The following is a 27,457-nucleotide window of genomic DNA, read 5'->3' as shown; positions in this document are numbered from 1 at the left end:
TTTGACGCAAAAAGTAATAGAAATTAAAAATGCTTTAATTTTCTTCACAGCAGACACTGATATAAACTCTCAGTAAAGTAATGTGGAAAGGTGATCTTTGCAGAGCGTGTGGCTATTGCTCAGTTAAATGAAAAAAAGTCAAAGTAACACCTTTCAACTTATTTGTTTCAACCCTCAAAAGAAATCCGTATTATGACTTATCATTATTGGTATTATTGAATATCAACACACCAAAATAATACATTAAAACATGCATCTAGATTCAAGCTAGATGACCCCAGTCTGTGGTTTCTGACATGCAAACAAGCGAACCTTTACAGCAAGTCAAATTTGACAAATGTACAAACCAAACCATAGGGCGCAAGCATTAGAAAAGGTTTGAGCTCATTGTTCATACTTTAGAAAAAAGGCACAGATTGTGAGGTAATCCTTTGGTGGTGGGGGTGGTGGTGGTAAAGTTGGAGCCCTGTTGACTATCCTCCGATAGATGGATTTCACCTCAGCTTTACATTAAATAACCGGGGGAAAGCATCAAGCTAAGGCCTTTAAGCAAATCGCTAAGGATGCGGTAAATGATGCGATCCCAAACGAAAAGTCCCCGAACGAACGAAGAGCTCTAAAAAGTGGCGGCCTCAAACGTCCCGATCGCGGGTGACGCGGTTTCCGTTTGCGTGTGCAGCGGTGTCCTCACGCCCTGGCGTCCTCGCTCCCCGGCGGCGAGGACAGCTGCTGCAGGAGATCCACGTATAGCTGCACGCGGGCGTGGAGCGCCGCGCTCTTCTCAGCTCGCAGCAGCTTGGAGTACACACTCTTGTAGGTCTTCAGCAGCTCCTCGTCCTTAGGGCTGTTCAACGAAACACAAACACACACACTTAAGTGTCGGTTCCCCAGTCATGCGGAGACAATCTCTTAGCGTCTTCCTTTTCAAACACCTCTCATACATTCAACCAATCAAAAATCTTATCTCGAAGCAATCATCATGTTGGCTTTTTTATTTCCTTCATTTGTTTTGTATATTGGTAAATGCACTGCTTCAGTCACTTTTACATTTCACTGCATACTTGTATGCATGTGACAAATGAAAATCTTGAATCTTCTTACTTGCCATTAAAAACACTAGCTCTAGATAACACAGCCCTGTGGTTTAGTTAGAAATCTTAAAATGGTGGAATGGTTCACCTTGGTTTGCGCTTGGTGGCCGCCAGCAGTTTGACCAGCTGGAGCAGCAGGAAGGAGAAGCTGGCCTCAAACACGCCCACCAGCTTCATCACCTCCTCCAGGTTCAGCCCCGAGGAAGAGGGCCCATCCGCCCCGTCGGCGGACGGCATTGGCTGGGTATGGTCACATGTCATCAGCTGCACACACACACACGCACACGCACACACACACACGAAAGAGGCATTAGTATAGTTTATAAAAATTGCAACACTTTTGTTGAAAATCTGTTTCTTCACTTTGCTACCAATATAAAAAATAGGAAAAGTAAATTCTGATCATTGCAGAACTTTAATACATTCCCTTTACAGTTAAACGTATACTGATCGTATTCTTTGATTGCTAGTAACTCTGGATAAAAGCCTCTGCCGAATGACCCATATGCAGGTGATCTGATGGTGCAGTGTTTTACAAGGTGGTGTTCTCTACATGCGTCGCACCTCTCTCTGGCTCTCGAACAGCTCCTTGTGGATGAGCTGGAAGGCGTGGCGGGTGTCCATCATGACCTCCAGGGCCGCTGTGAGGGACTTGAGCTTGGCTCCGCTGCTGCTCTGACCTGAAGTGGCCACAAGGGGGCGGAAGACGGGTTAGAACCAAGACACTTGTGAGCCGAATAGACTTATGGTACTGATTAAGTCTATGCTCCATCTCTACCTCAACTGTCTGTAATGTTTCGATTTTTTTATGCATTTAGATTCACATTGCTTCCACTCGTTTTGTAGATAAACATTCAATTATTTTTACCCGTCCTTCTCCTCACACGTACACCGAGAACGTCTCCTCCCTAAATACCGCAAGCATTGGCATTGTGTTGTTCTAAACTCCTACTGGAGTAACGCGACCTCCTCGACCTTTGACCTCTGACCCCTACCTGCCATGGTGAACTCGGCGAAGGCCACCCGCTCCAGCAGGGTGCGCAGCAGCTCGCAGGGCGCGTCCCGCAGGCTGAGGAAGAGGCGCACCGCCTTGCTGTAGTGCAGCTCCGCCAAGCTGCGGTGTTGCTTGCGGACGTGCTCGTCTCCCACCTGGGAGCCGGGACATGAGATCAGCGCTACGTTTGATGGACCACCACCGAATGACTCAGAGATCCAACAAAAAGGGGCATTGATGTAATTATACATGAACATATACTTTCACTTGTTGTTCTCGGTGGCTCAACACAACAAAGTAGGCACCCTTGTAACGTAGTTTGGGGTTTTCAAGGCTTTGGGCCCATGACGCATGAGTCAAGCTATGGGAGTGGCTTTGGAAGGAGGCCCTGAAGTGAGGGATGGGATTATTAAAAAAAAAAAAAATTAAAAATTAAATAATCAAGCTTACTCTGGCTGTTTTCCCCAAATCGCCGACCCTACCCTAGCCCCAAATATAAAACCAATAGTTGACATTTGCGGTTGGCAGACACTCTGAGTGGCCAAAGGGACAAATAAGTGGGGCTGTGAACAGCTGTAACCCGCTCTTTGATTAAACATGACCAATAAAACACACAGGCCTCGATCAATCTAAAGCGTGTGTCAGAGCGAGGGCGGACCTGGTTCCGGAAGCAGCTGTGGTACATGGAGGCCAGGCGGTGGTGGATGGTGGCGGCCCGGTACTGGTACAGGGGCTGGCGGGCCGACTCCGTCTGCAGGTCGCAGTAGCGCAGGGACTTCATCATGGCGTCCGTCACCTCCTGCTCGATCTGCACCCGGCACACACACACACACACACACACACACACACACACACACACACACACACACACACACACACACACAGCTCAGTCCGTGCTTTGATTTTAGAGACAGCCGACTGAGTGGGGAACTATACCTGTACACATACTTCAACATATCCACTACGGTTTACTAATCAGTGCTTTTGCAGATGCTTTTATCCCTACAGAATTGATTAAAAAAAATGGTTGTTTCTTTTGTCGTTAAGGAGCATGCAGGTCGGGGTTAAGAAATGCCGCCAATGCAGTCCCTGGACACCAGTGTACGTGTTCATCATCTCCACGTTACATCCAACCACAATTGGAGACAGAGTCATTGATGAAGAATCACAAATGCAATCCATCAGCCTGCACACCAACTGCAAACCCGTGGTGGCTATTCAAACAACCCAGAACTACAATTCTGCCTTTAGTGAAGGTCAAGCCCATGTGTATTCTGCCCCTTGTTGTTATTGATTGGTCCATATCGTTTATTATATTCTTTCTTCTGTTGATCTCCTAACCTCAATAACCAGCCATATATGCATTCATTTTATATTATCATCATATTATTTTCATTATTTTATTCTGCTATGATTTGGACTGTTTACATCAACTTTATTTTGTATTTGCTGCTATAACAATAATTTGCTGCTGAATAATAACTAGGATCAATAAAGCGTTATGTCATCCAACCTGCTGCTGGGCCTTGCGGGACAGAGGGGCGTAGTCCTGGAGGAGGGTAGCCAGGGTGAAGTATGTGGTGGACAGCTCCCAGGTCACACTGTCCCAGACCAGAGGGTGGCTCCCTCTGGTGGCCAGAGCCTTCATGGCACGCAGGTAGTAGTCTATAGCCTGAAGGCCGAGGGGAGAAGCAATACAACAGTATTTAGAGAAAATAAGATTTGGACAGTCTACTGTACAAACACTGTTGTACAACATATTAGGACTGTATGGTATCGCAAACTGAGAAGGGACACCCTCCTGTACCCCATTCTACATTGAATGATATCAATGTATATTATGTTCACAACATGTAGCGGAAAAAAGTAATTATTCAATGAAAGTATTACAATTGCACTTGACTAAGCGACAAACATCGGATCTCTATAACACCCGATCTGTTGGCCCTCTGCTCAGTAGTATCTCTCCAAACTTTACATGTCTTCCTCATGCCCTCGATAAATCATGAAGACATTCCCATGTAGCCCCATTTATCCGAACCGCCTTAAAAGAGACAAGCAAAACATTCGATCCCAAAAACTCAGTTAATTCCAGGTTTCCAAAATGAGGAAACCATTGCGCTGAAAGCCCTCTACTACCTTGTTGTAGTAGAGGGCCTCCTCCGGGGAGAACTCCCCGCGGCTCTGGTCGGTGGAGAGTGCGCAGTGGGCCTGGGCGCAGATCCTCATCAGCCGGCCCGTGTTGCACAGCAGCAGCGCCGTGTTGGTCTGGTCCTCGATGGCGTGGAAGTCCTGCATGCCCTTCTCAAAGCAGGCGAAGCTCTTCTTCCACAACTCCTGCTCCGGCACGGACACAGAGGACCTCCCTGGAGGATGGAGGAGACACAACGGCCAGGGGGTGGAGGTCATTTAACGTCCAGAGAGTAGGGCTGGGCGATTAATCAAATTTTGATCGCAATTTCGATTTTAGCCTCAAATGATCACAGAATACACATAATCGAGTTTTTCGATATATATAATTTTTTTTATGTTGAATGTTTTATAGAAAGGGCAGAACAGCTGGATACATATCTGTATATTATTTTAGATTGGAACAATTTCTTTTTGACCATTTTGTGTATTTCTTTTAAGGCGAAATTTAATTTAAAAGTTAATCGTTTGAATAATCGTCATTTCAATATTTACCAAAATAATCGTGATTATGATTTTTCCCATAATCGAGCAGCCCTACCAGAGAGCCATCAATAAATGAAATACTCTGAATTTCTGTGGGGTATCTCGACATGGCGCTCCCAGGCGGGAGTCACTGCAGAAGCACGTGTACCTTCCTTCTCCGTCTGCACGGCGGCTGCCTGGTTCATGTAGAAGACGCCCATCTCGTTGCGGATGTTGCCCAGCCTCTTGAGCACCTGGCCCAGCTGCTGGGCGCCCTGCTCCTTCACCACCTCCGCCGTCAGCAGCTCGTAGGACGCCTCGTAGCACTTGCTGCTGACGATCAGCTGGTACTCCGGGTCGGTGGCCAGGTCGGTGGCCATGTTGAAGGCTGGAGGGGGGGGGGGACAGAGCGAAGGATACATAAAGCCCTTTTCCAACAAACTAGCTCTGGTTCTTGAGATGTTTTTTTAGTGTACTTTAGTTCTCTCATGAGACCTTATTCCTGTATCACTACCAATCTTCTGCATTGATACGTTGTTTCATTGTATGCTTCTGGTACAAGCAAAGGTTCTGCTTGGGGATGAAAAGCATCCATCTGTCTCTATAATATTAATAATAATAATAATAATAATAATAATACATTTTATTTATAACGCACTTCATATCAACTTAATGACCTCAAAGGGCTACAATACACATTAAAAGAAATACAACATAAAAGACTAACTAGCTTAAAAAGAAAAATAACAGAGAAAAAAATAATCATTTAAAATAGTAGTTTAGCTTTTTCTAATAAGATGGGTTTTTAGGCCTTTTTAAAAGAACCCAGTCTGTGGGGCCCTTAAATGGTCAGGGAGAGCATTGGTGCAGCAGATATTATATACATATATATATATATACTATGTACAGCAGCTGTGCAGACTGGACACCCACCCTGGCAGCCGCTCTCCCGATGCAGGCTGTGCAGGATCTCCTGGTCCTCCTTGGTCTGGTAGCTGTACTCCTCCAGGTAGGCGGCCCGGTTGTTGGCGTTCTGGGCCAGCATCAGCTGGATGTCCCCGCACAGGGACAGACACTCGGTGTGGAAGAGCAGCACCCGCGGGGGCAGCACGCTGCTCACCGCGCAGTAGGCATCTGGAGCAGGGAAGGTGGGGGAGGAGGAGAGGAAGAGACAGAGGGACACATGGAGGGACAGGACGAGGGTGTGAGAGGGAGAGAAACAGAGAAGGGGAGAAGGGTTAAGATTCAAAGAAAGAACCGAGTAGGAACAAAAGATCAAAAGAAAGCTTTCAAAGAATGAAGGAAAGTAAAAGTAATAGCATTGAAATAGTTGAAGATCGAAATGGAGATTGAAAGAACAAACAGAACAAAAGTAAGAGCGAACAAGGGATCACAAGAATAAAAGATCAGAAGAATGATTTATCGCAAGAAAGATTTGAAAAGCAAATGGAAGAAAGAGCGAACACAAGATTGGAAAAGAAAAGTGAACAAGCTCAATAATGAATGGGACTTAAGCCGAACAAAAAAAAAGTAACACAAATATCAGCATGACTCCTTTCGCATCACCATGCAGTTATGTATCCATTATGTGTGATCCATTAAGCGCTGTGGGCGTATCATTACACCAACGCTACTGACCGTGACACTGCAGCGCTAGCTTGATGTAGCGCAGAGCGCGTCCGTACTTGAGCAGGTTGGTGGCGGCGTCCGACAGCACGTAGTAGGCCTTGGACGCCTTGAGGAAGAGCTGCTGCTTGATGCGGTGCTGCCACGTCCCGGGAATTATCCCCGACCGAGTAGCGTGCTTTCTGATCTCCTGGAACGGTACGACTACAAAAGACATACACTTAGGTTAACTTAGGAGGCGCAACTAGCCATTGTGGTCAAAAACAGAGGTTTAAAAAAAACACTTGGGTTGCCTTAAACTTATTGTGACTACAGGGAGTCGCAGTTGGGGGAAAGAAAAAAATTATCTTCTTTTAAATGTAATTTACTGTCTGCTACTGTTTGTGACACCCAGTTCCCATCTGGGATTAATGAACTATATATTTGCCTTAAGTGAATGCCATTGATTGAGATTAGGATGAGACACCCCAGTTCTACTGGGTCAATTCAAATTGGGAACAATCCACGATCAACATGAACGCAGCGTAGTGTATTACATTAGGCTGCTGGCAATGGGGATTGAACCAAGTACCTTTCCAGCTAGGAGCCAAACACCCTAACCAGTAATCACTAGACTCTCGTGGCCCACAGACCCTGTGATCAGATCCCTGGTAGAGGGGCAAGGTGGCCTGTGCTGACCCACAGACCCTGTGATCAGAGCCCTGGTAGAGGAGGGGGGGGGGGCGAGGTTGCCGGTGCTGACCTATCTCCAGGAGCAGGGTGATGCCCTTCTCCACTGGGGCGACCCTCTCCTCGTACTTGAGGGGGATGGGGGTGTTTGGGTCCGCCGCCGGCAGGTCGCTCTCCTTCTTGATGCTCCCGTCCACCGCCTTCAACCCCTGGGCGTGGAGAGCGGGACGTTGAGATAACACGGAGGAAACACATGCATGAACTCCTTCTTTTTAGAGATGCACCCGATGATCTCATTTTTTGGCCCCTAGAGCTACAGTAGGGGGACACTCTGATGCAATACGAACTCGATCGTACCTCTAACACATAGCTGAGTACGTGCCTGCACCTCTCCTCCTTATCCTGGGACACAGGGAACGCGTAACTGGGCTGTGATCAAACAAAAAAAATGAACAAAGGTTAAACAGAAGCCAATGTATACAGGGATTCGTCGGCAGGAAGCGATACACAGGACAAACTTATACTATAATATCATATAGCATCATTTTTCATGTTGCTCTGGCCTAGGAACTAACTTTATGCATTTATATTTTAGCATCTTTACTTGAGTGTCAATCTTAAAGATTTTCATGGAAATATATTAGTATCTATCAGTGAATAAGGTTACACAATGGTGATTGAGCCTTTGGCCCACTGATGAAAGCCCTTTTAGTACTATGAATGTTACAAACTGGGTGTCGTGCTTTCTTTGCCACTGTGGATTCAGATCCCAAACGGTGCAGTCACTGACGTGCTTCCCATCCCAGAGAGGTAATGGCGGGTCTACTGCAACAGCCTAGCTATCCTAACCACTTGTGGATAGCCCTGTACTGAAGGTGTCGCAAAAGGGTACGAAACAGAGGCTTTGGAGACTTCCATTTTAATATTGCAGAGCCCTGGGCGTTTAAAATGGAAAAAGCTGAGGTCTCGACTTTATTCATCAGCAAAAATCAACTTCGATTTTAGTTTGTCATTTGTATGCAAGTTTAACAAAGCTACATACAAATCTTAACTAGTAAACCATTACCTAGGGGACCAAGGGCACAGTACCTAGGGGACCAAGTGCACATATTACCTAGGGAAACATATACCTAGGGGACCTAGATTACAGTACCTAGGGGACCAAGGGCACAGTACCTAGGGGACCAAGTGCACATATTACCTAGGGGACCTAGAGTAAAGTATATAGGGGACCAAGGAAACATATACCTAGGGGACCTAGATTACAGTACCTAGGGGACCAAGGACACACTACCTAGGTGGTCTTCGGAACGCATACCTAGGGGACCTTGGGTATCGGTACCTAGGGGATCTTTAACACGTCTTTGAGCATTTAGAAAAGCGCTATATAGTTGAATGTGTTATTATCTTTTGTTCGCGTACCCAGGGGACCGAGGATGTGTAAGCCCCACTTCGAGGGAATCCCCGCCTGAACCGAGACTCACCCGTATCTGGTGCGTGGACTTGTACTTCTCCGGCACCGACAGCTCCCCCACGGAGCGGATCACGGCGATGGCCTTACTGTCGCCCGCCGCGTCCGAGCTGCTCGCGTCGCTGTCGTCCTCCGCCAGCTCCTCCTCCTCTTCCTCCTCCTCCTCGCCCTCCTCCTCGTCGCTGTAGCTGTCCTCCGAGCCGGCGCGCAGGGAGCCGTCGCTGTCCGCCTCGGGGGGCTCGTCCAGCTGGAAGAGCTCCGAGAGCATGTAGTGGGCCGAGGCGATGATCTGAGGCCAGGGGGGCACCCGACATTATGATGAAGGAGAATCATAAAAGGTGTCATGGAGTATCGATGGGTCTTTCTGGGATCCATTCCACCAGGCGATCGTTATGCAGAGATCCTTCTCGGCTTCACCTTCTAAATCTCCAGATGTTCTCCTCTCTAATAAGGTCGTAAGCCAAAGAAGCCGACTAAAGTGGTGCCCGAAGCAGCTTCAGGGACCAGTGTCCGTAAGGGCACATGGCGATAGGTAAGGGTTTGACTCTAGTATGTACAAAATGCAATGTCCACCAAATGTGTCCCCAGAGACTGCGAACAGATACAGCCCATTCGGCAGCAGTGTCGAGTCCCGTCGCCCGGGGGAGTGTTTACCTGGGGGTGTCTCTCCTGGTCGAGCAGCTTGACGCAGTTCAGCAGCAGTGTTCGGACCGTCCCGTAGTGCTTCCTGTTCTGCCTGGCCTTCAGCATCATGTTGCTGGCCACCCTGGGGCACCACAATAACACAAATAAACATAGAGCAGGGGGAAGCAACATGCCGTGGGCTTGTCTGCCAGATTTCTAGATTGTATATAGTAAATGTAATGTGCTGCCCTCTGGATTTCCAATCAGGAACACTGAGCTGAATAAGCCGTTTGTTAAGAAGGGGACGTTGTTGTATTGTTTTGGTCTTCATTCATACTTACTTATAGAGCAACACGGCTACCGGCAGAGTGAAGGGGTTCTGGTATTTCTCCTCTTCAGCCTCCTCACACAGCGTGGTGAGGTCGTAGAGCTTCACAATGTCACTGCCACTGGCTGGAGGAGTGGGAAACCAAAGGAAATTGTATAGATTTAGATTTAGCCTAGCATAGAATAGTATAGCATAGCATATAATAGTATATCATAGTGTAGCATAGTATAGAATATAATACTATGGCATAGCATAGAATAGTATAATAGTGTAATATAGTATAGCTTAGCATAGAATAGCATTACATAGCATAGCATGGTAAAGCATGCCATGGCATTGCAGAGTTTTATGCCTTTTATGCTGCTGAAAAACGTATCGTTAACTCAAGCTACCCAGACAGGCCAATAATCGTTGTTGAACCTATTTTAGTTTAAATTACAAGGAAACCTGAAGATAAAATAATAACAATTGTATAAGCACAATAATTGAAATACTCAACTAACACAAGCCTTCGTCGAGACTAAGGGAGCGCCTATAGAACAATATATTACGCTACAGTACAGCACTGCATACAAAGAGCGTCTACACGCCACCTTTGAAGAGCCAGTAGGTGTGACCCTCTTTGGTGCAGTTGGACTTGAGGAAGGAGAGGATGTTCTGGGCGATGTCTTTCACCACACGCGTGGAGAAGGTGGAGTTGTCCAGATCGGGGATATCTTCTGTCTTTATCATCTCGTATTTCTGTCAGAGTGGAGTGAAAAAAATGTTGCATTAACCATCAAAGCTTCGATATTTTTTTCCAAGCCTTTTTTTCCAATTAATATTGAAAATGTATGCCATTTAGAAAATGAAAGTGAAACAAAAAATAAGATAAATTAGCCATTACAAGCCATTTCACTGATACGTCTGTTACACATCTAGGTTGACTCTACCACACGTAATTTCCTTATCGGGTAGGTCAGCTAGTCAACATAACAACACCAGGGGGTAAAATATGGGCTGCTTAAGGATAGTGATTGAAGTTCTCTACCTGGACTATCCCGTTGACATGGAAGCACATAACAAGCTCTGGGACGTTGCACATCAGATTGTCCAGCCAGTAGTCGATCCCGGTCAGGATGTTGATCGGCTTGTTGTTGTCCCTGGAAACAGAGAGGCAGTGCAAATAGAGGCGTAATGAACTCTGTGTTTGACAGGATAGGAATCATTTCATAAAACCCCATTTACTGGGTGAGTGTTGTGTGGTACACCTCACCTGAGACGCAGACTGACGGCTGGGTAGCGACCCCCTCCAAATATGGGCATGTTGGAGCCCACCAGCATGTGGATATCTTCAAAGGTCCACATGATGTTTCGCACAAAGTCGTTCCTCAAACCCTGCCACAAAATTCCAGTTAAAAAAAGAGTTACGTTACATTTCTAATGAAGCTTATAAGCATGATTATAAATATTATGAAATATTATGAAACCATTATGAAATATACCACGCAGGCTGCTTTATAGCTTTTAACATGATTCAGGTAACATTTAAATATGAACAGCATGTTTCAGGGGGCAGGGCAGTCTAGCGGTTAGGAAAGGTTGGTTGACTACCATCAAAAAGATTCACGGTTCACCCGTCAAGTCTGTAGCCTTACCTCTAGATATCCTTGAGCAAGATACCCTTTCCTGTTCTTTAGCGACAACCTTCTTAAAAATCCTAAATGACTGAAAGTCCCTTTTAATCTAAGCAACTAATGTAAGTGAGTAAAATAGTAATAATTAGGGAAGAATCGAATTTTCGGCCACCGAAAATTTTCGGCAGAAACTGGCCCAAAACGCATTTTCGGCCGAAATACTTTCATCACCGAAACACTTTTTATAGGGAAAGAAGCAACTATGATGGACCGTACTAAACGCCCTATCCATTGTATGGGTCTGTAAAATGCTAATCAAATCAAATGTATTTATTAAGCACATTTAATAACAAGATGAGGGGATGGGGGGAGATCTTAAATTTTATTTATGATTTTGTCATCATGCCTGTCTACCTTTAAACACGTGCATGTTGCAGAAAATATGCAACAGCGCCCCCTGGGGTCACACTTTTCAGTGGGTCGCAGAATTCGGTATAACACCGGTATTACCGAGTATAAACGGTGTAAACTTTGAAACTAGGTCAACCGCCATCTTCTCCGTCAACTCTCCTCTCACACTCGTTGACAGCGTCTGGCAGCGCGCCAATTCTCGGTGACAGCGTCTTATAACGTTCTATACATAATAGTGTAATATCATTTTATACATAATATCACGGCCAAAAGCTCTGTGCGCCTCCGGATAGCCGTAGCGCGGGGAGCTCTCGGAGGGATTGGGCTTCGCAGGGTTTGTTTACCGGCGTTGCTATGGTTACCGGTCTTCTGTGTTCCAACGCTTTATTAGGTAGCCTATCTATTAGGTTTGTATTTTTTTTATGAAAAAACACATCAAAAATAAAACAGTGCAAAGACAAACTGCCAAACTTTTTTTTTAATCAAATAGGCCTAAAGATGACGGCGAATTTTCTTTTATTACCGGAAAAAAATAATAAAAAATAACTGTTGGCCTCAACACCGGTAATACCGTATACCGAGGCAACTCTAAATGGTACTAATAATTGGCATAATAATTTCTTTCGGTGTATCGGTTTTCGGCCTTGGTTTCCTCATTTTCAGTTTCGGCCAAGAATTTTCATTTCGGTGCATCCCTAGTAATAATACCTGGCTGCTCTCTCCCTCATTGAAGAGCATAGGAACGTTCTGCCCTTTGGGAATGGCTGTCACCTGGTCGATAGCAAACAGACTGTCAACAGAGATGTTCTCCTGTAGGTGAGGCGATGAAAGAAGTTATTGAGTGGTACAACACACAACACAGTCAATCATACTAAACACCAAGGATGCCACTTAACCTTCACTTACAATGTAGGGAATTTTAAAAACTAGTATCTTTCAGTTTGTTTTGTTTTTTAATATCTTGGTTGTGTTAAGATTAACCTGAGCATTATAATGATCATCAGTTGAATGGCAGCTTCATGTGCATAAATAATAAATAATAATCTACTGCACGAGAGTCTCCTCCCATCATCCCTCTCAGCTCAAACCATACCCAGGTCCGTTTTAGACTATTTAAATCATTGCGTCACGTTCTCTGACCTCTTTGGGGGCGGCAGATTCCTCAGAGTCTGAAGGCGTGCTGGGGAAGGTGGCAGGCCAGGACGGGCTGAACTCCTCCGCCCCACTCTCCTCCTCCCCTTCGTTATCCGGCAGGCGCTCGGCTGCTGCATCCCCGTTTATACTGGGTCATGGAAGCACCGCGTCAGACATGATGGGAAACGTAGCCGGACAAAACTACAAATGTGACCTTCATCTGCGCTGAACTGACCTGTAGTAGAGGAACTTTGAGAGGATGGCTTTTTGGTACCAGTGTTCTTTGCTCTTTTTTTTCCGCTGCCACTTTTGATCGATCAGCCGCTGGTAAAATTCCTTCAGCCACGTCCAGTCTCCGGTCTGGAAGGCCAGTCGTGCACAGGATTAGACCCGGAGAACAAGGTTCATTGAGCAAACAAAAAGCTTTAGGTTAAAAATGGACTAAAGAACTCTCCCTCTAGGGTCCACCAGCAGCAGTACCTGAGAAGACCTCATGAAGAGCTCTTGGATGTCGAGCTCGTCCAGCAGCAGAGTCCTCCCTACTCGGTGCACGGCCATGCTGACATGGGACTTGCTGTATGGGATTTTCAGAAGCTTCTTTATGTTCTGTAGAAAAGTATATGATTATAAGAACACCAGTCACGATGAGAGAGTACTTAATTTATTAAGATTGGAATTGTGGGTGTCACAGTCGAAAGTACAAACAAGAAGTATAAATAAAAATGAGCGTAATCTGAGTAAAAGAATCGGGTTTGCCAGGAATAAAGGCTTGATGATTAGATAACTGAAATCGATGACAGACCTCGGAGTCTGACACGACGTCCACGTCATCGCCGATGTTGTCGATGAAGTCATACGCCATGCCGAAACTGTATAGCAACACAAAATATGACACCTACTGATTCACATACACAGTCGTTTATAATTGTGATATTGAGGCACCATAAAAAAAGAAATAGAAAAGCCCAGTAGTTATCCATCTCTTGGGAAATAAGCAGTTTAACACTCAATCACGAAACACACATGAGTGAGTATAATGTATGTAGGCTAAGTTATAGTAACTAGAATATATCAATAGGCTTCTCTGACAGAGTGCGGTACCTCGAAAAGGGCTTGCTCTTGCTGCTGGATCCCAGAACGGTGGTTCCAGCACTTCCAAGCTGAGGGTTTTCCCTCAGCCAGTTCGCAGGAGGAAGCTTCAAGTCTGTCTGCTCCTGGAGCAAGGCATAGCTGGTCGGAGGCGGTGCAGCACAGTACTTCACCACAGCCCGGCTCTTAACCTCGTTCGTACCTGTACATACCTCCAACTCCTTTGACATGAGTAGATTGAAATCAGGAGATATTGACAATTCATAGGGGATAAGATTCAGAACATTCTGGTTAAGGACGTCATTGATTGATTGGAGAAATAGTGATCAAAGTAGGTAGGTATGTATGTAAGTAAACTCACATGTTTGCTGCTTTCTCCTCCGGAGCACGGTATCTCTGAAGACTGATCCGACAGGCCACTATATTGTCCTCCGTCAGGTGAGGCACTCATATTTGATGTCTCCTTATCACTAATATAAGAGAGTATATAAACGACAATCTATTCGTAAACATAGTCTTCTTACGACGACTATTACACGCGACAAGCTGTTACATTGTCCAACAGTGATAGCGTCAATAAAACCTATTTTCTCGCAAATAATGCAGGTTTAATACAGGCGAAAGACAGAAGTTTGGATCTATAGAGTGGTATATTAACAACTGTTAAACTCGTTAGGCATAAAAGTCAGACGCAAACAGAAACACAGCCGTGCGAAATAACAACAACTTCCTGTTTGAGAAATATAGAACACGCCTGTTGGATAAGCGGGTAATTTATAATGACATCAAAGTACAGGACCACAACGAATCCATCGTAGTTTGAACTATAAATGTAGTTATTTAAAAAAAAGATATATATATATAAAAAAGATTATATATGACCCGGAAATAGTTTAGCAGTGACGCCTACTTTCCATCTTTCTAGAAGCGTGAAGCGTTTTCTCGAACTCTAAATCCGATTAAAGATTATTTAGGCCTACTGTAATTATATTAGTCATAATCATAACAATAACAACAAAAATAATGATAATCATAATATATACACTTTATAATGATACATTTGAACTATAACAACATGTTTGGTGTTTTTTAAATTGCATATTTATTGACCTATTATCTATACTATGTATTATTATATAATAACCTTTGGCAGATGATTTTCATTTATACTGATTCATAAAATCTATATTGCTAGATTTATATTTATCTATCATAGAAAAAAAGAAAGAACGAAAAACATTCAAAACATGAATACGGACGTCATAGTTCTTACATAGATAACGGAATAAAACTGGGCGGGTTCCATTCAAAATCCCGAGATTAAGGTTTACATCATTAAGGTTTACGATAATTAAGGTTTACATCATTTACTTTATCAAGACACGTGTTTCGATGGGTCTAATTAAATACCATAGGCCTACATTTAGTAGCCTATTATCTATTTATATTAAATGAACAGATGTAATCAATTACCTTGCTTTGTAACCTACATATAAAGTACGCCTTTCCAGATTGCTCATTAGTGTTATCCATCCCACAATGAGTACAAATATTATCCCTAACGCTCAAACAATTATTTTATTGTGTTAAAGATTTTAACACCACATGAAAGTCTCTTTAAACTGCAGGTCACGGTACAAAACATCAAGACGAAAGGCCTGGCGAAGTTTTCGGACGTCGGTAGTTACTGCCACCTCAGCCATGGTGGAGCTGAACGGTGCAGGTGGGTTACGCGTGCCTCCTTCCCAAACCATGAAGAAGAATAGGGCCACAGCCGGGCGCAATATCAAACCTGGCCATCAGATGACGCCCTTTAGCAGACACACGGCCGCCCCGCTCCAAAAGTCCAGTGTTGGACACCCAGGAAGTTGAGAGCATTAAACTCTCCAAACAACATGCTCAAAACGCCACACAACCAGGTTGGATTTTTATAAGATTGTACATGATAGAACATTACCTTTTAAAAAGCGTTTGCACGTTGACACATTTTGGGAAAGCGTCATGTCCAATGTCCAAACAAGATTTCAAAACAACTGAAGCCTTGTATCGTGAAACCAGCCTCCACCAACTCGCCCCAACACTGAACTCCAACTCCTTGAATGACAAGAAAAAGCTTCCGCAAAGGGAAGGAAGGAAACCTTGATGATCACATTAGGAGGGATAGAAATGCAACATATGGTGACAAAGTCAAGTTCCTTGAGTGTGTAGGAGATGAATCCACAGTCCAATGACTTTAGCTGTGATGAGAGACTCTGTTAGTCACTCTGAAATGATACGAGGGGAAAAAATATTTTGCATTGTGTTTGACCTTAAATAGGGTACATGTGAGCGTGGCCCAAACTCGATAACCAATAAACCCTATTAACTTCCCCCCTGCAATATGTGTGAGATCTGTTTCCATGGTAACATTCAGAATTTATGTTTGCTGCTGTTTACGGGGGATAACTGTAAAATGGAATACAAACAAATTAAATACAGATCCCACATGTTTCCTGTCCCAGTATAGCAACGGCTTCTAAATCTTCTGCAATGCAATGCAATGTTTTTTTTTAGTTAAGGCTGTCTCAATGCTTTTTTACATTGCACTAAATTATTATTTTCTGCTTGATCAGTAAGGGAGCCTCAAACAATTAGCCTAGGGGCATGGATTAAAGTTCTCCGTCGCTACGACGGATTTCCGTCATTTGAGTTCACAGAGGCCACTTCACATCTCCGATAACGTCGGGACAAATTTACAAACAGGCGTCATTTGGATAAACTAATCGCATATTAAGTATCTAAATAGGTACTTTCTCGCATAAAAAAATATTAAAACTTAAGAAAGTGATGTATTAACAGCACTGAAGCGAGAATTAAAACAGCTTTTAGCAGCTTTACCGCTGCTGCGAAATGCATTCTGGGAAAGCTACCGCTGCCGCGAAATGCATTCTGGGAAACTTGCATACTGTATACTGCGGTGCAGTCGGTCTGCTGTATACTGCATACTGAATCCCACATTCAGTATGCAGTATACAGTACATACTGCGCAGTATGTAGTCGGCAGTACGGTAGTATGCAGTTTCGAACATGGACATAATACACGCGTGTATTATGTCGTCATACGTCAACGCCGGTAAAATTGTCAAATTATATAGTGAGTATTTAAAAGGTCTACCGTTAAAATTGACTGAAAACACAAGCATTTTAATGTACATCCCGATTATATATTAAATATATATTAAATATATTATATACAAATGTATATATATACACACCATTTTCGCGCCACATCTTACGTCTCTTTGTTGTGTTAGTGTTGAGTGTCAGAGCGAAAGTTAAGCTAGTATGAACTCCCTTATAATGATTGACGGCTCTGATGTATCGGATATTGATAAAACACAAAAAAATAAATGGAGATGGGCATGGCAAGCCTTACGGTTCATGGTGCAAAAAAATTCAACAACCAGGTGCGTGTTTTTGTGTGATATGCCACAAAAAAATTCTGTATGGCAATAATGGCAAAAAAGTGCTAATTCGCCATCAGGCTGACGCTTCTCACAAGGCTGCCCTTCGCGGTCTCCAAAACACATCCTCACTGCATGGTGCCACAACAACGACATCGGAGGCGCAACAATCCATGGCCGATCGTGCGTGCAACCAGAAAGTACGCATATGTTCGTTTATTGCGGAACATGACCTGTCACTGACCATCGCCACTAGTCGACCTAAAATTTCAGTCAGAAGATTTTTTTTCACTTTAATCCCTGCCTAGGGGCCAATGACCACATTACTCGGCCACTGTATATGTGTGTGTGTGTGTGTGTGCGTGTGTGTGTGTGTGTGTGTGTGTCTCTGTGTGTGTGTGTGTGTGTGTGTGTGTGTGTGTGTGTGTGTGTGTGTGTGTGTGTGTGTGTGTGTGTGTGTGTGTGTGTGTGTGTGTGTGTGTTCTCCAGTTGATCTACAAGAATAACAGTTCAAACTAATGTGTAAATATCAATATCATAAAAGTTGATAAAAGACACACTGATAGCCTAACTTGTCCTGCCTGGCCACACAGTAGCCGCGTTTAAATGTGAACGCTAGTGGGTGTTTGTGCACATGTTTTAGGCATAAAATGTAGATTGACCTAGAAACAGCTTATGGACTTCTGTGAACCAATTTCATTTCGTGAAATTGTAAACATAAGTGTATGTTTATACACTTTTTTGTATTAAAGTATTAGTTGCATTTTAGTCATTTCACTTGAGCTCATTTTAGGCTTATTCCAAAGAGTGTAATCAAAACAATCAGGTTGTCGGCGACAACACGACAACATCCAGCGGAACCTCCAACGGCCCTCTATGACATCACAATGCCCGCTCCCCTATATAAGTCACCGCTCCTCAGTCCAGTGCTCAGTGCTGATCAAAGAGTCGAGCGTAAGCACTACCTTGATATCACTGAGCAAGCACAGCTGCGTTTTACCCTGGTAGCGTTTGTTTTGAAAATTTAGCAAGCATACGATGGGAAGAAGACGTGTGAGGAACCGGGTGAGGAAACCAAAACCTGAGGACCTCATCCACCAAGAGGGCCCCCAACCAGAGGGCCCCCAACCAGAGGGCCTCCAACCAGAGGGCCTCCAACCAGAGGGCCCCCAACCAGAGGGCCCCCAACCAGAGGGCCCTCAACCAGAGGGCCCCCAACCAGAGGGCCCCCAACCAGAGGGCCCCCAACCAGAGGGCCCTCAACCAGAGGGCCCCCAACCAGAGGGCCCCCAACCAGAGGGCCCCCAACCAGAGGGCCCCCAACCAGAGGGCCTCCAACCAGAGGGCCCCCAACCAGAGGGCCTCCAACCAGAGGGCCTCCAACCAGAGGGCCTCCAACAGAAGGGCCTCCACCAGAAGGGTCTTCACCAGGAGGGCCTCCAACCAGAGGGCCTCCATCAGGAGGAACTCATCCAGGAGGGTCTTCGTCAGGATGGTCTCCAACAGGAGGGTCTCCAACAAGAGGGTCTCCGACAGAAGGGCCTCCAACCAGAGGGCCTCCAACCAGAGGGCCTCCAACCAGAGGGCCTCCAACCAGAGGGCCTCCAACCAGAGGGCCTCAAAGCAGAGGGCCTCCAACCAGGGGGCCTCCACCAGGAGGGACCCTGTCAGGAGGGACTCCCACAGGAGCTTCTCCACCAGGAGGGACCCCGACAGGAGGGACTCCACCAGGAGGGACCCCGCCAGGAGCTTCTCCACCAGGAGCGTCTCCACCAGGAGGGACCCCGACAGGAGGGACCCCGACAGGAGGGCGAGCTGAGTAGAGTGAGGACAATGGTACGAACCACACATACAAATTTAAAGTGTGCAGATGCACTTTTATATTCTCATAAAAATATTAATATTAATATGTTCATGCACATTCTTTAAACTTTTTCTACTGATAAAACGTCCAAATGACTGATTTCGACTTAATTTTATAACACGTCATTAAAATATAACATGTAAAATCAACAAACACACAACAGCTATTTGGGTCATCACTAAATACAGTTGTGTCATTAATATCTGACAGGACACCAACACCGAGCCCGGAGTGAAGGCCTTAGGGACTTTGAAGGAAAGGCTGACTCCGAGATCGGGCGGGACATCCAAAAAGAGCATGAAGAAAATGGTCATCATACTCTACCTAAGCAGCCCTTTGATCAGCGGACTAGGGAATCTGCTGGTCAAAGACAACGATGTCCTGGAGATGCCAACTGACCACGGCAACCACCACGTTGCCGTTCGTCAACAACCCATAAATGCCCTGATCTCCTGCATCCCGATCCTCAACCAGGATCAACGGGCAGCCACCCCTCTGCCAGATGTAGTACAGATCGAGGAGAAACCTTTTGTCGGACTTGAACAACAAGGCACCTCCGAGGTCGTTATGGGCTGTACAGAACCTGTGGCCACCCAGAACAACACTGAAATCTCGGACATGACATACGACGAAGGGGAGGAACCGTTGCAGGACTCCAAAAAAAAGAGCCTCGGTTGGAGATTCCTCCATTGGCTAAGTGTGGTGGAAAAGTACCCCAATCATAAGAGGATCACCAGGACCTATCTGAAGGAGGCCACGGAGGAACACCTCATCTCCAGCAGTGAGTCCTTTAGAATAACCTTGGCTAATTGTGAAATCCAACGCATTTCATGATGCCACTCAGGATGTTGTGGTTTGTGGCACATGCTCTTGCATTCTTTTAAATCTTTTTACGTGTCCATGTTGTTCCACAGAGGCTTTTAAACATCAGGCTGCTTTGTTGAGTACAAAGCTCTCCATGGGCGAGAAAGAGCAGATACGGATGAGGATCTACCGGGCTGAGCGCCGGGAGCAGAAGGAGGCTCTGAGGCTGAAGGAGGAGCAGCGCTACGAGCAGTGGGCTGCTGAAGTGGGCCTCTGCGATGCAGGAGAGGGGCCAGAAGATGGGCCTAAGAAAAGGATGACCAGATTGGAGAAGGTGGCTTTGGGGTGAGTTGCTGTTTCTTTCCGACTATGAGAAGATAACGTATTTCGGTGTGAACAAATAAGTGATTTTTTTCCATTTTGTTTCAGTTGCATTTCCAGATTGGTCTCCCTGTTCCAATAGGCCAATCCCCTCCACTCGGCCAACCCTGGTGCGGGTCACCTGTACATACATATACAATGCAACACAAAAAAATTCAAAGAAATACCAAAATACTACGAAAGAATACAATAGCAATTTTGAGCTTTAAAAAACAAGAAAAAACCTGAAGACAACATGGCCCTATGGACCAATCACCCATGGCAACGGTATCCCCGTCTTCTCAGGGCGTCTTCCATGGCATAACAGGCCAAGTTCAAGAGCAGCTCAAGCTGGAAGTACCAACAGTGTAATGTTTCCACTGTCATACTGTGTATTTTTTACTCTGTATTCGACTGTACTAAAATAAAAAATAAAAATCTTTGAAAAAACATTCTTTTAAAAACTCTTGTTTGTTTTTAGATGTATGCAAAAATCGTATACTTAATGGCAGACACACTCTCTTTGACACACAAATGTGTGCGAGCATGTAAGAACATCCACACAACAGCAGGAAGGAATATGATTTTTAGCCCAACACAAGATTCCTTCCTTCCTTCCAGACCGACAGACACACAGACACACAGACAAGCCCCTGTCTCCATAAGTTTGTTTATTATCATATGGTCTTCTTTTCATTTATTCAAAATGCTAATGATTTATCTTGCTATTGTTAGAAAGCTTCAATTAGAAACATTAAATACAGCCTCAGTGTTCCCATGAAGACAGGGCCGTTGAGTGAAACAGAAACTGCTGACCATTGTCTCAAAACAGTGCAGGTGTTTGATTTCACTATTTCTTTAGGTAAAAATAAACACTTCATCCATCAGAAGATCCAAGGGCTACCCATTATCAGCATGATAATCATAATACAACAATTACATAAATGTGTAACTTGTGGCTTTGACAGACCAAAATAGCAGAGTGTAATAAAATGATTACCCTCATTAATATTAAAATAGCTTGATTCAGATAGAGTAGGCTATTGAAGCCGTGTCGGGAGAAACGAAGAATAATGCTTATGCTTTCATTCCAAACAAAGATAACCCTTGATCGGGCGCGATTAAAGATTGAACACACTTAAATAGTCTAATGACTCCGGTTTGGTGGAGTTTACTATCAGTAAAAAATCAATAAACAACAACTTTCGATGACTTTCATCGTTATGATATAATAAAAAGTTTAAACAATACTATATGTATATTTTAATAAATATACTTGAAATCGACCTCGCGCCACGCCCACATAATGATGACGAAGGATCATAACAAGGAAGTGCCATTCCGATTGCACGAGAAATACAAACCATGCAAACATAGGTATTTATGTTGGATTTTCTCCTACACTAAATGTAATATTACTAAAGCATTCTGTGCATTTTATGGTATTGTCTATTATTCTATTGATGAGTAGGCCTATGCCATGAAACGATTTAGTTTTACAAATTGACTGGATGTATGCGACACAGATACAACGACGCCGACATGCGAGAGTTCTCTATTAAACGTTCTCCTTCAGGTAGAATCATATTTTGTGAAAATGAGTGCGAGAATCAAAAAGCAGAAGTAGGCTACTTTTTAATAATTCTAACCTTGTGTGATTACTTCATAATGATTGATGATTTGGTGGTGTGACTCGAGCTGATTGAAAAAGTAGCCTAAAGTCGCCCAATATTGTCCTCAAGTACGATTTGTTATATGGTTTGAGGTGTGAGATACATGAAGTGAGTAATCCTTATCCTGCTACATTCCAACAGTAAATCTTTGAGGTGTTAAAAATGTGAGTGTGTATATAGCCTATGTATGTATGTATGTATGTATGTATGTATGTATGTATGTATGTATGTATGTATGTATGTATGCATATATATATATATATATATATATATATATATATATATATATATATATATATATATATATCCCTTTCAAAAGGCATTGTACTCAAGGTAAAAGTCCGATTTTTTTGTGTCTCAGTATTTGCTTTTCTCAGTCAATTGTGGCTGTGTGTTGATTAAATGCATCCGTTTCCCAGGCAACATGGCAGTGTTAGGGACCTGGGCCTTCTCTGAGTCTGCAGTTGACCAGCTGAGGAGTCTGATCAGCTCCGGACGTCAAGCCACTGATGCTGTCGAGGAGGCTTTAGCAGGTTGGTTCACTCCTACTGGTGTAGCATCACAAAGCATGATTGTGTAGCATCACATTCATATATGCCGTACATCATCTCCGATTATTCAATAGCTCAAAAGCTAAAAAAACAAATTTTAAAAGCACATCTTCAGTTAAATTCTTTATGGTTTTGCACGACACCAAGAAAAAAATAACTAGAATAGTATAAAAGTCTGTGACACCCACATTTCCCATCTTGTAATGCCATGTCATTGTCTGTTGAATACAATTCCCTTAAAGATATTCTTGACCCCTGATCCTGTGCCCCTGCAGCGGCTGAGGACGACCCAGGCACGGGGCGACACATCGTGGGCAGGGGGGGGTTCCCCAACAGTGCCGGCGTGCTGGAGTGTGATGCTGCCATCATGGAGGGAGGGGCCGGGCGGTTTGGAGCAGTGGCGGCACTACGGGGGTGAGAGAGGTCGAGCTAGTGTGGGAGAGAGCCTGTGTGTGTGTGTGTGCCTGTGTGTGTGTGTGTGTGTGTGTGTGTGTGTGTGTGTGTGTGTGTGTGTGTGTGTGTGTGTGTGTGTGTGTGTGTGTGTGTGTGTGTGTGTGTGGGTTGAGGTTTAGAGCTCCAATTGAATACATCCCAAGCCTTGTCATAAGAGTTTCACTGTACAGAATCTGATTATAAAACTGGTTTGATAGAGAGTTCTCACCCGTGCCCATGTAGGGTGGGGAGTCCCGTGCGTGTAGCGCGTAGCGTGATGGAGAGGAGCCCCCACAGCCTGCTGGTGGGAGAGGGAGCAGTGGGCTTTGCTAGGGAGCAAGGCTTCACTGTTGAGCCCAACGAAGCCATGCTGACTCCACACTCTACCCAGGCCTACCAGGTACCACGGTACAATGGGTTTGGATCATATAGGAGGAACTGGACTATTTTGTGCTTTTAGCTCCCATTATATCGTTATTACCATGTTGGCAGTGCCCTCTGTTGGTCGAGGAGAGGTATAACCGCACACTGTTCAACCGTTTAGACTGATCTAATACTGCAAACTGATTTAATACTGCAAAGGCAGATCCAGGTACTTCTTTAAAGTCTACAATAGTGAGCAAGATCCATGATTATGTTTGAGGATCACAACTTGCATACAAATAAAGTATGAACTATGCATGGTATTATTTATACCTTAGTTGGACTTCATAAAAATGCTTTGAGTTTGAAAATGCAATGTCAAACATTAAGGATTACTTGAAAGGCAACCCAGAATGATATCTAAAAATATCCCTCAAGGGTTATATTTTCTTGTTCCTCTCATCCTCTGCAGGAGTTTGTTGAGAAGAAAAACCAACCCAGTGGCCATGATACTCTTGGTAAGATGTCTGGGATCTCTAATGTCTTATCCTATCCTAAGATTTGATCTTAAAGGCATAACGTTAAAAGTGGAAGTCAAACCCACTAACGACTAAGCTATCTGTCTTGGTTTTTGATTCTAGCCAAAAATTATCTTTTCATTTTTTAATGTTCCAATGAAGAAGGGTAACTCTTAAATTCCTTTTTTGGGTTAGGGTTAGTTCAAATTGACAAAGGGATGACAGTAGAAGATAAGAAGTTAAGGTTTTCTTTGTTTCCCAACCAAGGTCTCATTGCTCTGGACCTCATGGGGAACATAACAGTGGGTGAGACGATGGTTTTCGTTTGATTGTCTCCCTCCTGTACCGGTAGTTCTGGTACTGTTCTATTCTATGCTATTCAGTTCAATTGTTCTCTGTCCAAGCGTAATACAACATCACTGAAAGGATTTGCAGTCTTTCTACCACCATTATTCCACTACCTCATAAGCATACATTTTTTAACATATGTGTACTGTACACACATGACTTAACAGTACACATTGTATATTGTATCCTAGTCAAAACTGAAAGCAAAGAGTGTGCAGTTTGGGGGAGGAATTAAGGAGTTCGTCTGGTTTGTTTTCACAGGAGTCTCTACTTCCGGAGCTCCCTTTAAGTCCCCCGGGAGGGTTGGAGATTCCCCCCTACCCGGTTGTGGGCTTTATGCTGACCACACGGCAAGTTAACACCTTCTATACTGCAGTAGGGTTTAGGTTGTAGGGATAGGAAATACATACTTAAGGATGAGTGCAATGTGTTTCATAAGGAAACTGTCACGTTTGTAGTCTTTACTTTTGTTGTTTTACGTTTGTTTCCAGGCATTCATTTTGTATGATACATAATTTCTAAATGTTTCATACAGGTAGGCGCTGCTGCTGGTATGTGATGTTCATCTTCCTTATCGTTTGCCCTTGGAAATGTGTTAGATGAAATAATAGACCACTCACTTTTATTTTTTTACTTTACTTTTATCCGTGCTCAGCCACTGGAGACGGCGATAAGATCATGTGCTTCTGCCCCAGCTTTCACGTCGTCCAGCAGATGAAACAGGTGAGGAGGACACTACAACATAAAAGTAATCCGAGACCTGCTTTAAAGGGGACCTATTATGCTTTTTCGACTTTTATGACCTATAAACGTTGTTATAATGATTGATAGTCATGTTTAACCATACAAAAAAAACGATGTCGATTTTCGGGAAACTCTTCCTCTCATCTGGGCGCTTTCAGCATTCTCTGTTAACGCTCCGTTTCGTCCTTCTCCGCCCCCTCGCCCCCCTCCTGCCAACCCAACTCTGTTGTGATTGGTTACCTTCCTTGAAGCGCGCGCGCGGGCAGATTTGACTAGGCATATGGGGGCGCGGCAGGAGTGCCTCTACAGGGGACTCTCTAAATCGACGCCACTTCGCCCTGGGCAGGACTATACGTCCTACGTCACTCGCTATGGGTGTGCATGTGTGCGCGTAGCCGTTTGTCTCAGGGATCTGTGCACGAACTCCCTTGCACTACAGGATTACGAGCGTCAGTGTCGTACGCGATGGAGGGTGGGTGACATTCCTACGGTCTGTGATGATAGGCTATATTTCTACAAATGACTTACTATTACTAGCGATTAACATGACGAAACAACACGAACTAAGCTAACATTAGACTATAGCCATACCAGATAACGCCATACCAGCTAACGCTAACTATTTCTATTAAACTCTGAACCATTTTGCAACAGGCAACTGTGTGTTGGTGTGTCTTATTTCTTCCCACGTCTGCGTCTGCATCTTTCCCACTCCTGGCTAATAGTTTCAGCTTTTGTACTGTATATCAGAAATGATCACCCTGTACCACACTGCTGACTTGTTGATGTTTTGTGAGCACTCACGCATTCTCTAGGTATCTTATGTTTCCTACTAGAGTCATCAAAACTTTCGACTTTGTTATTGTAAGAAATATTGTGTTGCAAAAACACTTTGTGTCTTACCCTTACCCTAACCTTAACCCCAGTAACATTTCTTCATCATAAACTACAAGTTACGCAAAACGGCATACAAACATCCAGTCCAATATGAAAGAAAAAAGCTAGCTTTATTAAGGAATCGAACCCTTTATCCCCGCGTTAATGAGTTGTTCTCTGACCACTAACCCATCAGGTCTTAGTACATGTGATTCAAGAGTTAACCACTTGACAATCTTTAAACTTCGGTTGCCTAGAAATTGTAAAGACAGTGATGTGTGTACATTGTGCGAGTATCCGTCACTCGCGATGTGTGTGCACGTGAGAAAGGATTTGGCTTTTAGTGTCTATGGGTTTGTGACAACGGTTCTGATGATTTTTCTGATGGAAAAGTGGTCTTTTATTTCCATAATCTTTGTTCAGTGAACGCATAAACCCGTTTGTTAGTTAGCAGTCGATTCCCTAGTGATGCAAGGTTTTTTCTTTCATTTTGGACTGCACACACATCGCGAGTGACGGATACTCGCACAATGTACACACATCACTGTCTTTACAATTTCTAGGCAACCGAAGTTTAAAGATTGTCAAGTGGTTAACTCTTGAATCGCATGTACTAAGACCTGATGGGTTAGTGGTCACATCACACACCCATAGCGAGTGACGTAGGACGTAAAGTCCCGCCCCGGGCGAAGTGGCGTCGATTTAGAGAGTCCCCTCTACGTCGATGATTTCCCGGAAATGTGAACAAATGAATCGCAAACGTTGTCCCGAGTGTTTAGCGCTCTGCACAGCCACCCCAGACTGTCAGCAGGGAATACGTCGAAATGCATGTATGTCATTATTTGACACTTTAGTATGGTTAAACATGACTATCAATCATTATAACAACGTTTATAGGTCATAAAAGTCGAAAAAGCATAATAGGTCCCCTTTAAGCTTTGATTTCTCATTTCATTTAAGGCCCAAAACATCCCCATAATAATGGGGTTGCACAAGGATGTGTGCGTGGGTGATGGGGGCACGTTGTTTCTCTGGAGACACTTTGACATATTATTTAGCCCTTGTGTCTATGGATTACGAAGTATATTGGAGAAACGAGTCCCCTGCCTCTAACCTGCCTGTGTCCCAGAAGGGCTCTGGCCCTGGCGACGCCTGCCGAGACGTCCTCACTGACATCCTGAGCCGGGTGGAGCCCGCAAAGAGGTTCGAGATTGGACTCATAGCCATGAACATGAAGGTACGGCGTACTGTTGTGGTTTTTTGTATTTATGATAGGCATATAATAAGAATACCGGTTTTTTTTCTAAAGGGCCTTTTCTGATTCTCACTATCCAACAAAATAATATTAAAAACAAATAATAAAAATAAAAATATATTATAAAAGATGCATTTTTTGTAATGTTTTCAGATGGCAGATTACTTTTTTTAATTATTGGGTGTTGGAGGAATATAGAAACTGATAGTCAAAGTCTTAATTCTTGATACATTTCTTAGGGTGAGGTTGGAGCGGCCTCTTCTGCGGAGTTCCCCTACACCTTCTGGAAGCGGGATATGGTCAAAGTCCAGACATGCATCAGTGTTCCACTAGACAGCCACGGAGACAAACCAGGGGAATAGAAAATAAATCATCTGTGGTGACAAACTCCGGCCAACTGAACTGGCATTGTTGTACCTGCTGAGTCAATAGTTGCAGGTGACAAGTGACATCAGCATGCACCTTGCCTATAGTTGCTTGGTCTGTCTTCAGTGATGACACAATCATTGCCATTAACA

At 44.2% G+C, this 27,457-nt stretch overlaps 3 protein-coding genes across 5 annotated transcripts; 2 read left to right on the top strand and 1 right to left on the bottom strand.

Annotated features, from left to right (window-relative positions):
- Positions 1-17: 17 nt before the first annotated feature.
- On the bottom strand, positions 18-15,801 carry edrf1 (erythroid differentiation regulatory factor 1). 2 transcript variants are annotated; one of them, XM_060072572.1, is made up of 26 exons: positions 15,666-15,801; positions 14,070-14,178; positions 13,721-13,929; positions 13,422-13,488; positions 13,100-13,225; positions 12,855-12,979; positions 12,626-12,767; positions 12,194-12,295; positions 10,714-10,835; positions 10,489-10,600; positions 10,052-10,199; positions 9,472-9,583; positions 9,161-9,272; positions 8,520-8,795; positions 7,393-7,464; positions 7,109-7,244; positions 6,379-6,570; positions 5,674-5,874; positions 4,910-5,128; positions 4,225-4,451; positions 3,599-3,757; positions 2,744-2,893; positions 2,087-2,240; positions 1,656-1,771; positions 1,180-1,355; positions 18-844 (listed from the first exon to the last, which is right to left on the bottom strand). In XM_060072572.1, exons 2-26 carry the CDS (start codon positions 14,157-14,159, stop codon positions 688-690), a joined length of 3,702 nt encoding a protein of 1,233 aa, XP_059928555.1. In that variant the 5' UTR covers positions 14,160-14,178; positions 15,666-15,801; the 3' UTR covers positions 18-687. The 2 variants fall into 2 exon arrangements, with proteins under 2 accessions (XP_059928555.1, XP_059928557.1); XM_060072574.1 differs by lacking the exon at positions 15,666-15,801 and having other exon boundaries at positions 12,194-12,256; positions 14,070-14,532.
- A 3,428-nt stretch (positions 15,802-19,229) lies between these two features.
- LOC132473454 (uncharacterized) lies at positions 19,230-20,611 on the top strand. The gene is made up of 3 exons (XM_060073597.1): positions 19,230-19,796; positions 19,930-20,164; positions 20,249-20,611. Exons 1-3 carry the CDS (start codon positions 19,313-19,315, stop codon positions 20,280-20,282), a joined length of 753 nt encoding a protein of 250 aa, XP_059929580.1. The 5' UTR covers positions 19,230-19,312; the 3' UTR covers positions 20,283-20,611.
- Positions 20,612-21,533: 922 nt separating this feature from the next.
- Positions 21,534-27,326, top strand: zgc:153169 (uncharacterized protein LOC767799 homolog). 2 transcript variants are annotated; one of them, XM_060072587.1, is made up of 11 exons: positions 21,534-21,556; positions 22,272-22,385; positions 22,679-22,817; positions 23,079-23,235; positions 23,671-23,716; positions 23,984-24,022; positions 24,326-24,414; positions 24,600-24,615; positions 24,720-24,787; positions 26,817-26,921; positions 27,179-27,326. In XM_060072587.1, exons 2-11 carry the CDS (start codon positions 22,277-22,279, stop codon positions 27,299-27,301), a joined length of 891 nt encoding a protein of 296 aa, XP_059928570.1. In that variant the 5' UTR covers positions 21,534-21,556; positions 22,272-22,276; the 3' UTR covers positions 27,302-27,326. The 2 variants fall into 2 exon arrangements, with proteins under 2 accessions (XP_059928570.1, XP_059928569.1); XM_060072586.1 differs by having other exon boundaries at positions 26,814-26,921.
- The last annotated feature ends 131 nt before the right edge of the window (positions 27,327-27,457 follow it).

Source organism: Gadus macrocephalus, chromosome 15 (assembly GCF_031168955.1).
Source record: "Gadus macrocephalus chromosome 15, ASM3116895v1".
Lineage (NCBI taxonomy): Eukaryota > Metazoa > Chordata > Actinopteri > Gadiformes > Gadidae > Gadus > Gadus macrocephalus.
Note: the sequence above shows the minus strand (reverse complement) of the source record. Positions and strands in the feature narration are given on the sequence as shown.

Coding starts and splice junctions, on each gene's coding strand:
- edrf1 (XM_060072572.1), bottom strand. CDS start 14,159: ATGAGTGCCTCACCTGACGGAGGACAATATAGTGGCCTGTCGGATCAG. Junction 9,584..10,051: donor CACCTACTGGCTCTTCAAAG/GTGGCGTGTAGA, acceptor CCACTCCTCCAG/CCAGTGGCAGTGACATTGTG. Junction 4,452..4,909: donor CGTGCAGACGGAGAAGGAAG/GTACACGTGCTT, acceptor TCCATCCTCCAG/GGAGGTCCTCTGTGTCCGTG.
- LOC132473454 (XM_060073597.1), top strand. CDS start 19,313: ATGAAGAAAATGGTCATCATACTCTACCTAAGCAGCCCTTTGATCAGC. Junction 19,797..19,929: donor GGAACACCTCATCTCCAGCA/GTGAGTCCTTTA, acceptor GTTGTTCCACAG/AGGCTTTTAAACATCAGGCT. Junction 20,165..20,248: donor TTGGAGAAGGTGGCTTTGGG/GTGAGTTGCTGT, acceptor ATTTTGTTTCAG/TTGCATTTCCAGATTGGTCT.
- zgc:153169 (XM_060072586.1), top strand. CDS start 22,277: ATGGCAGTGTTAGGGACCTGGGCCTTCTCTGAGTCTGCAGTTGACCAG. Junction 22,386..22,678: donor TGTCGAGGAGGCTTTAGCAG/GTTGGTTCACTC, acceptor GTGCCCCTGCAG/CGGCTGAGGACGACCCAGGC. Junction 23,717..23,983: donor CAGTGGCCATGATACTCTTG/GTAAGATGTCTG, acceptor TTCCCAACCAAG/GTCTCATTGCTCTGGACCTC.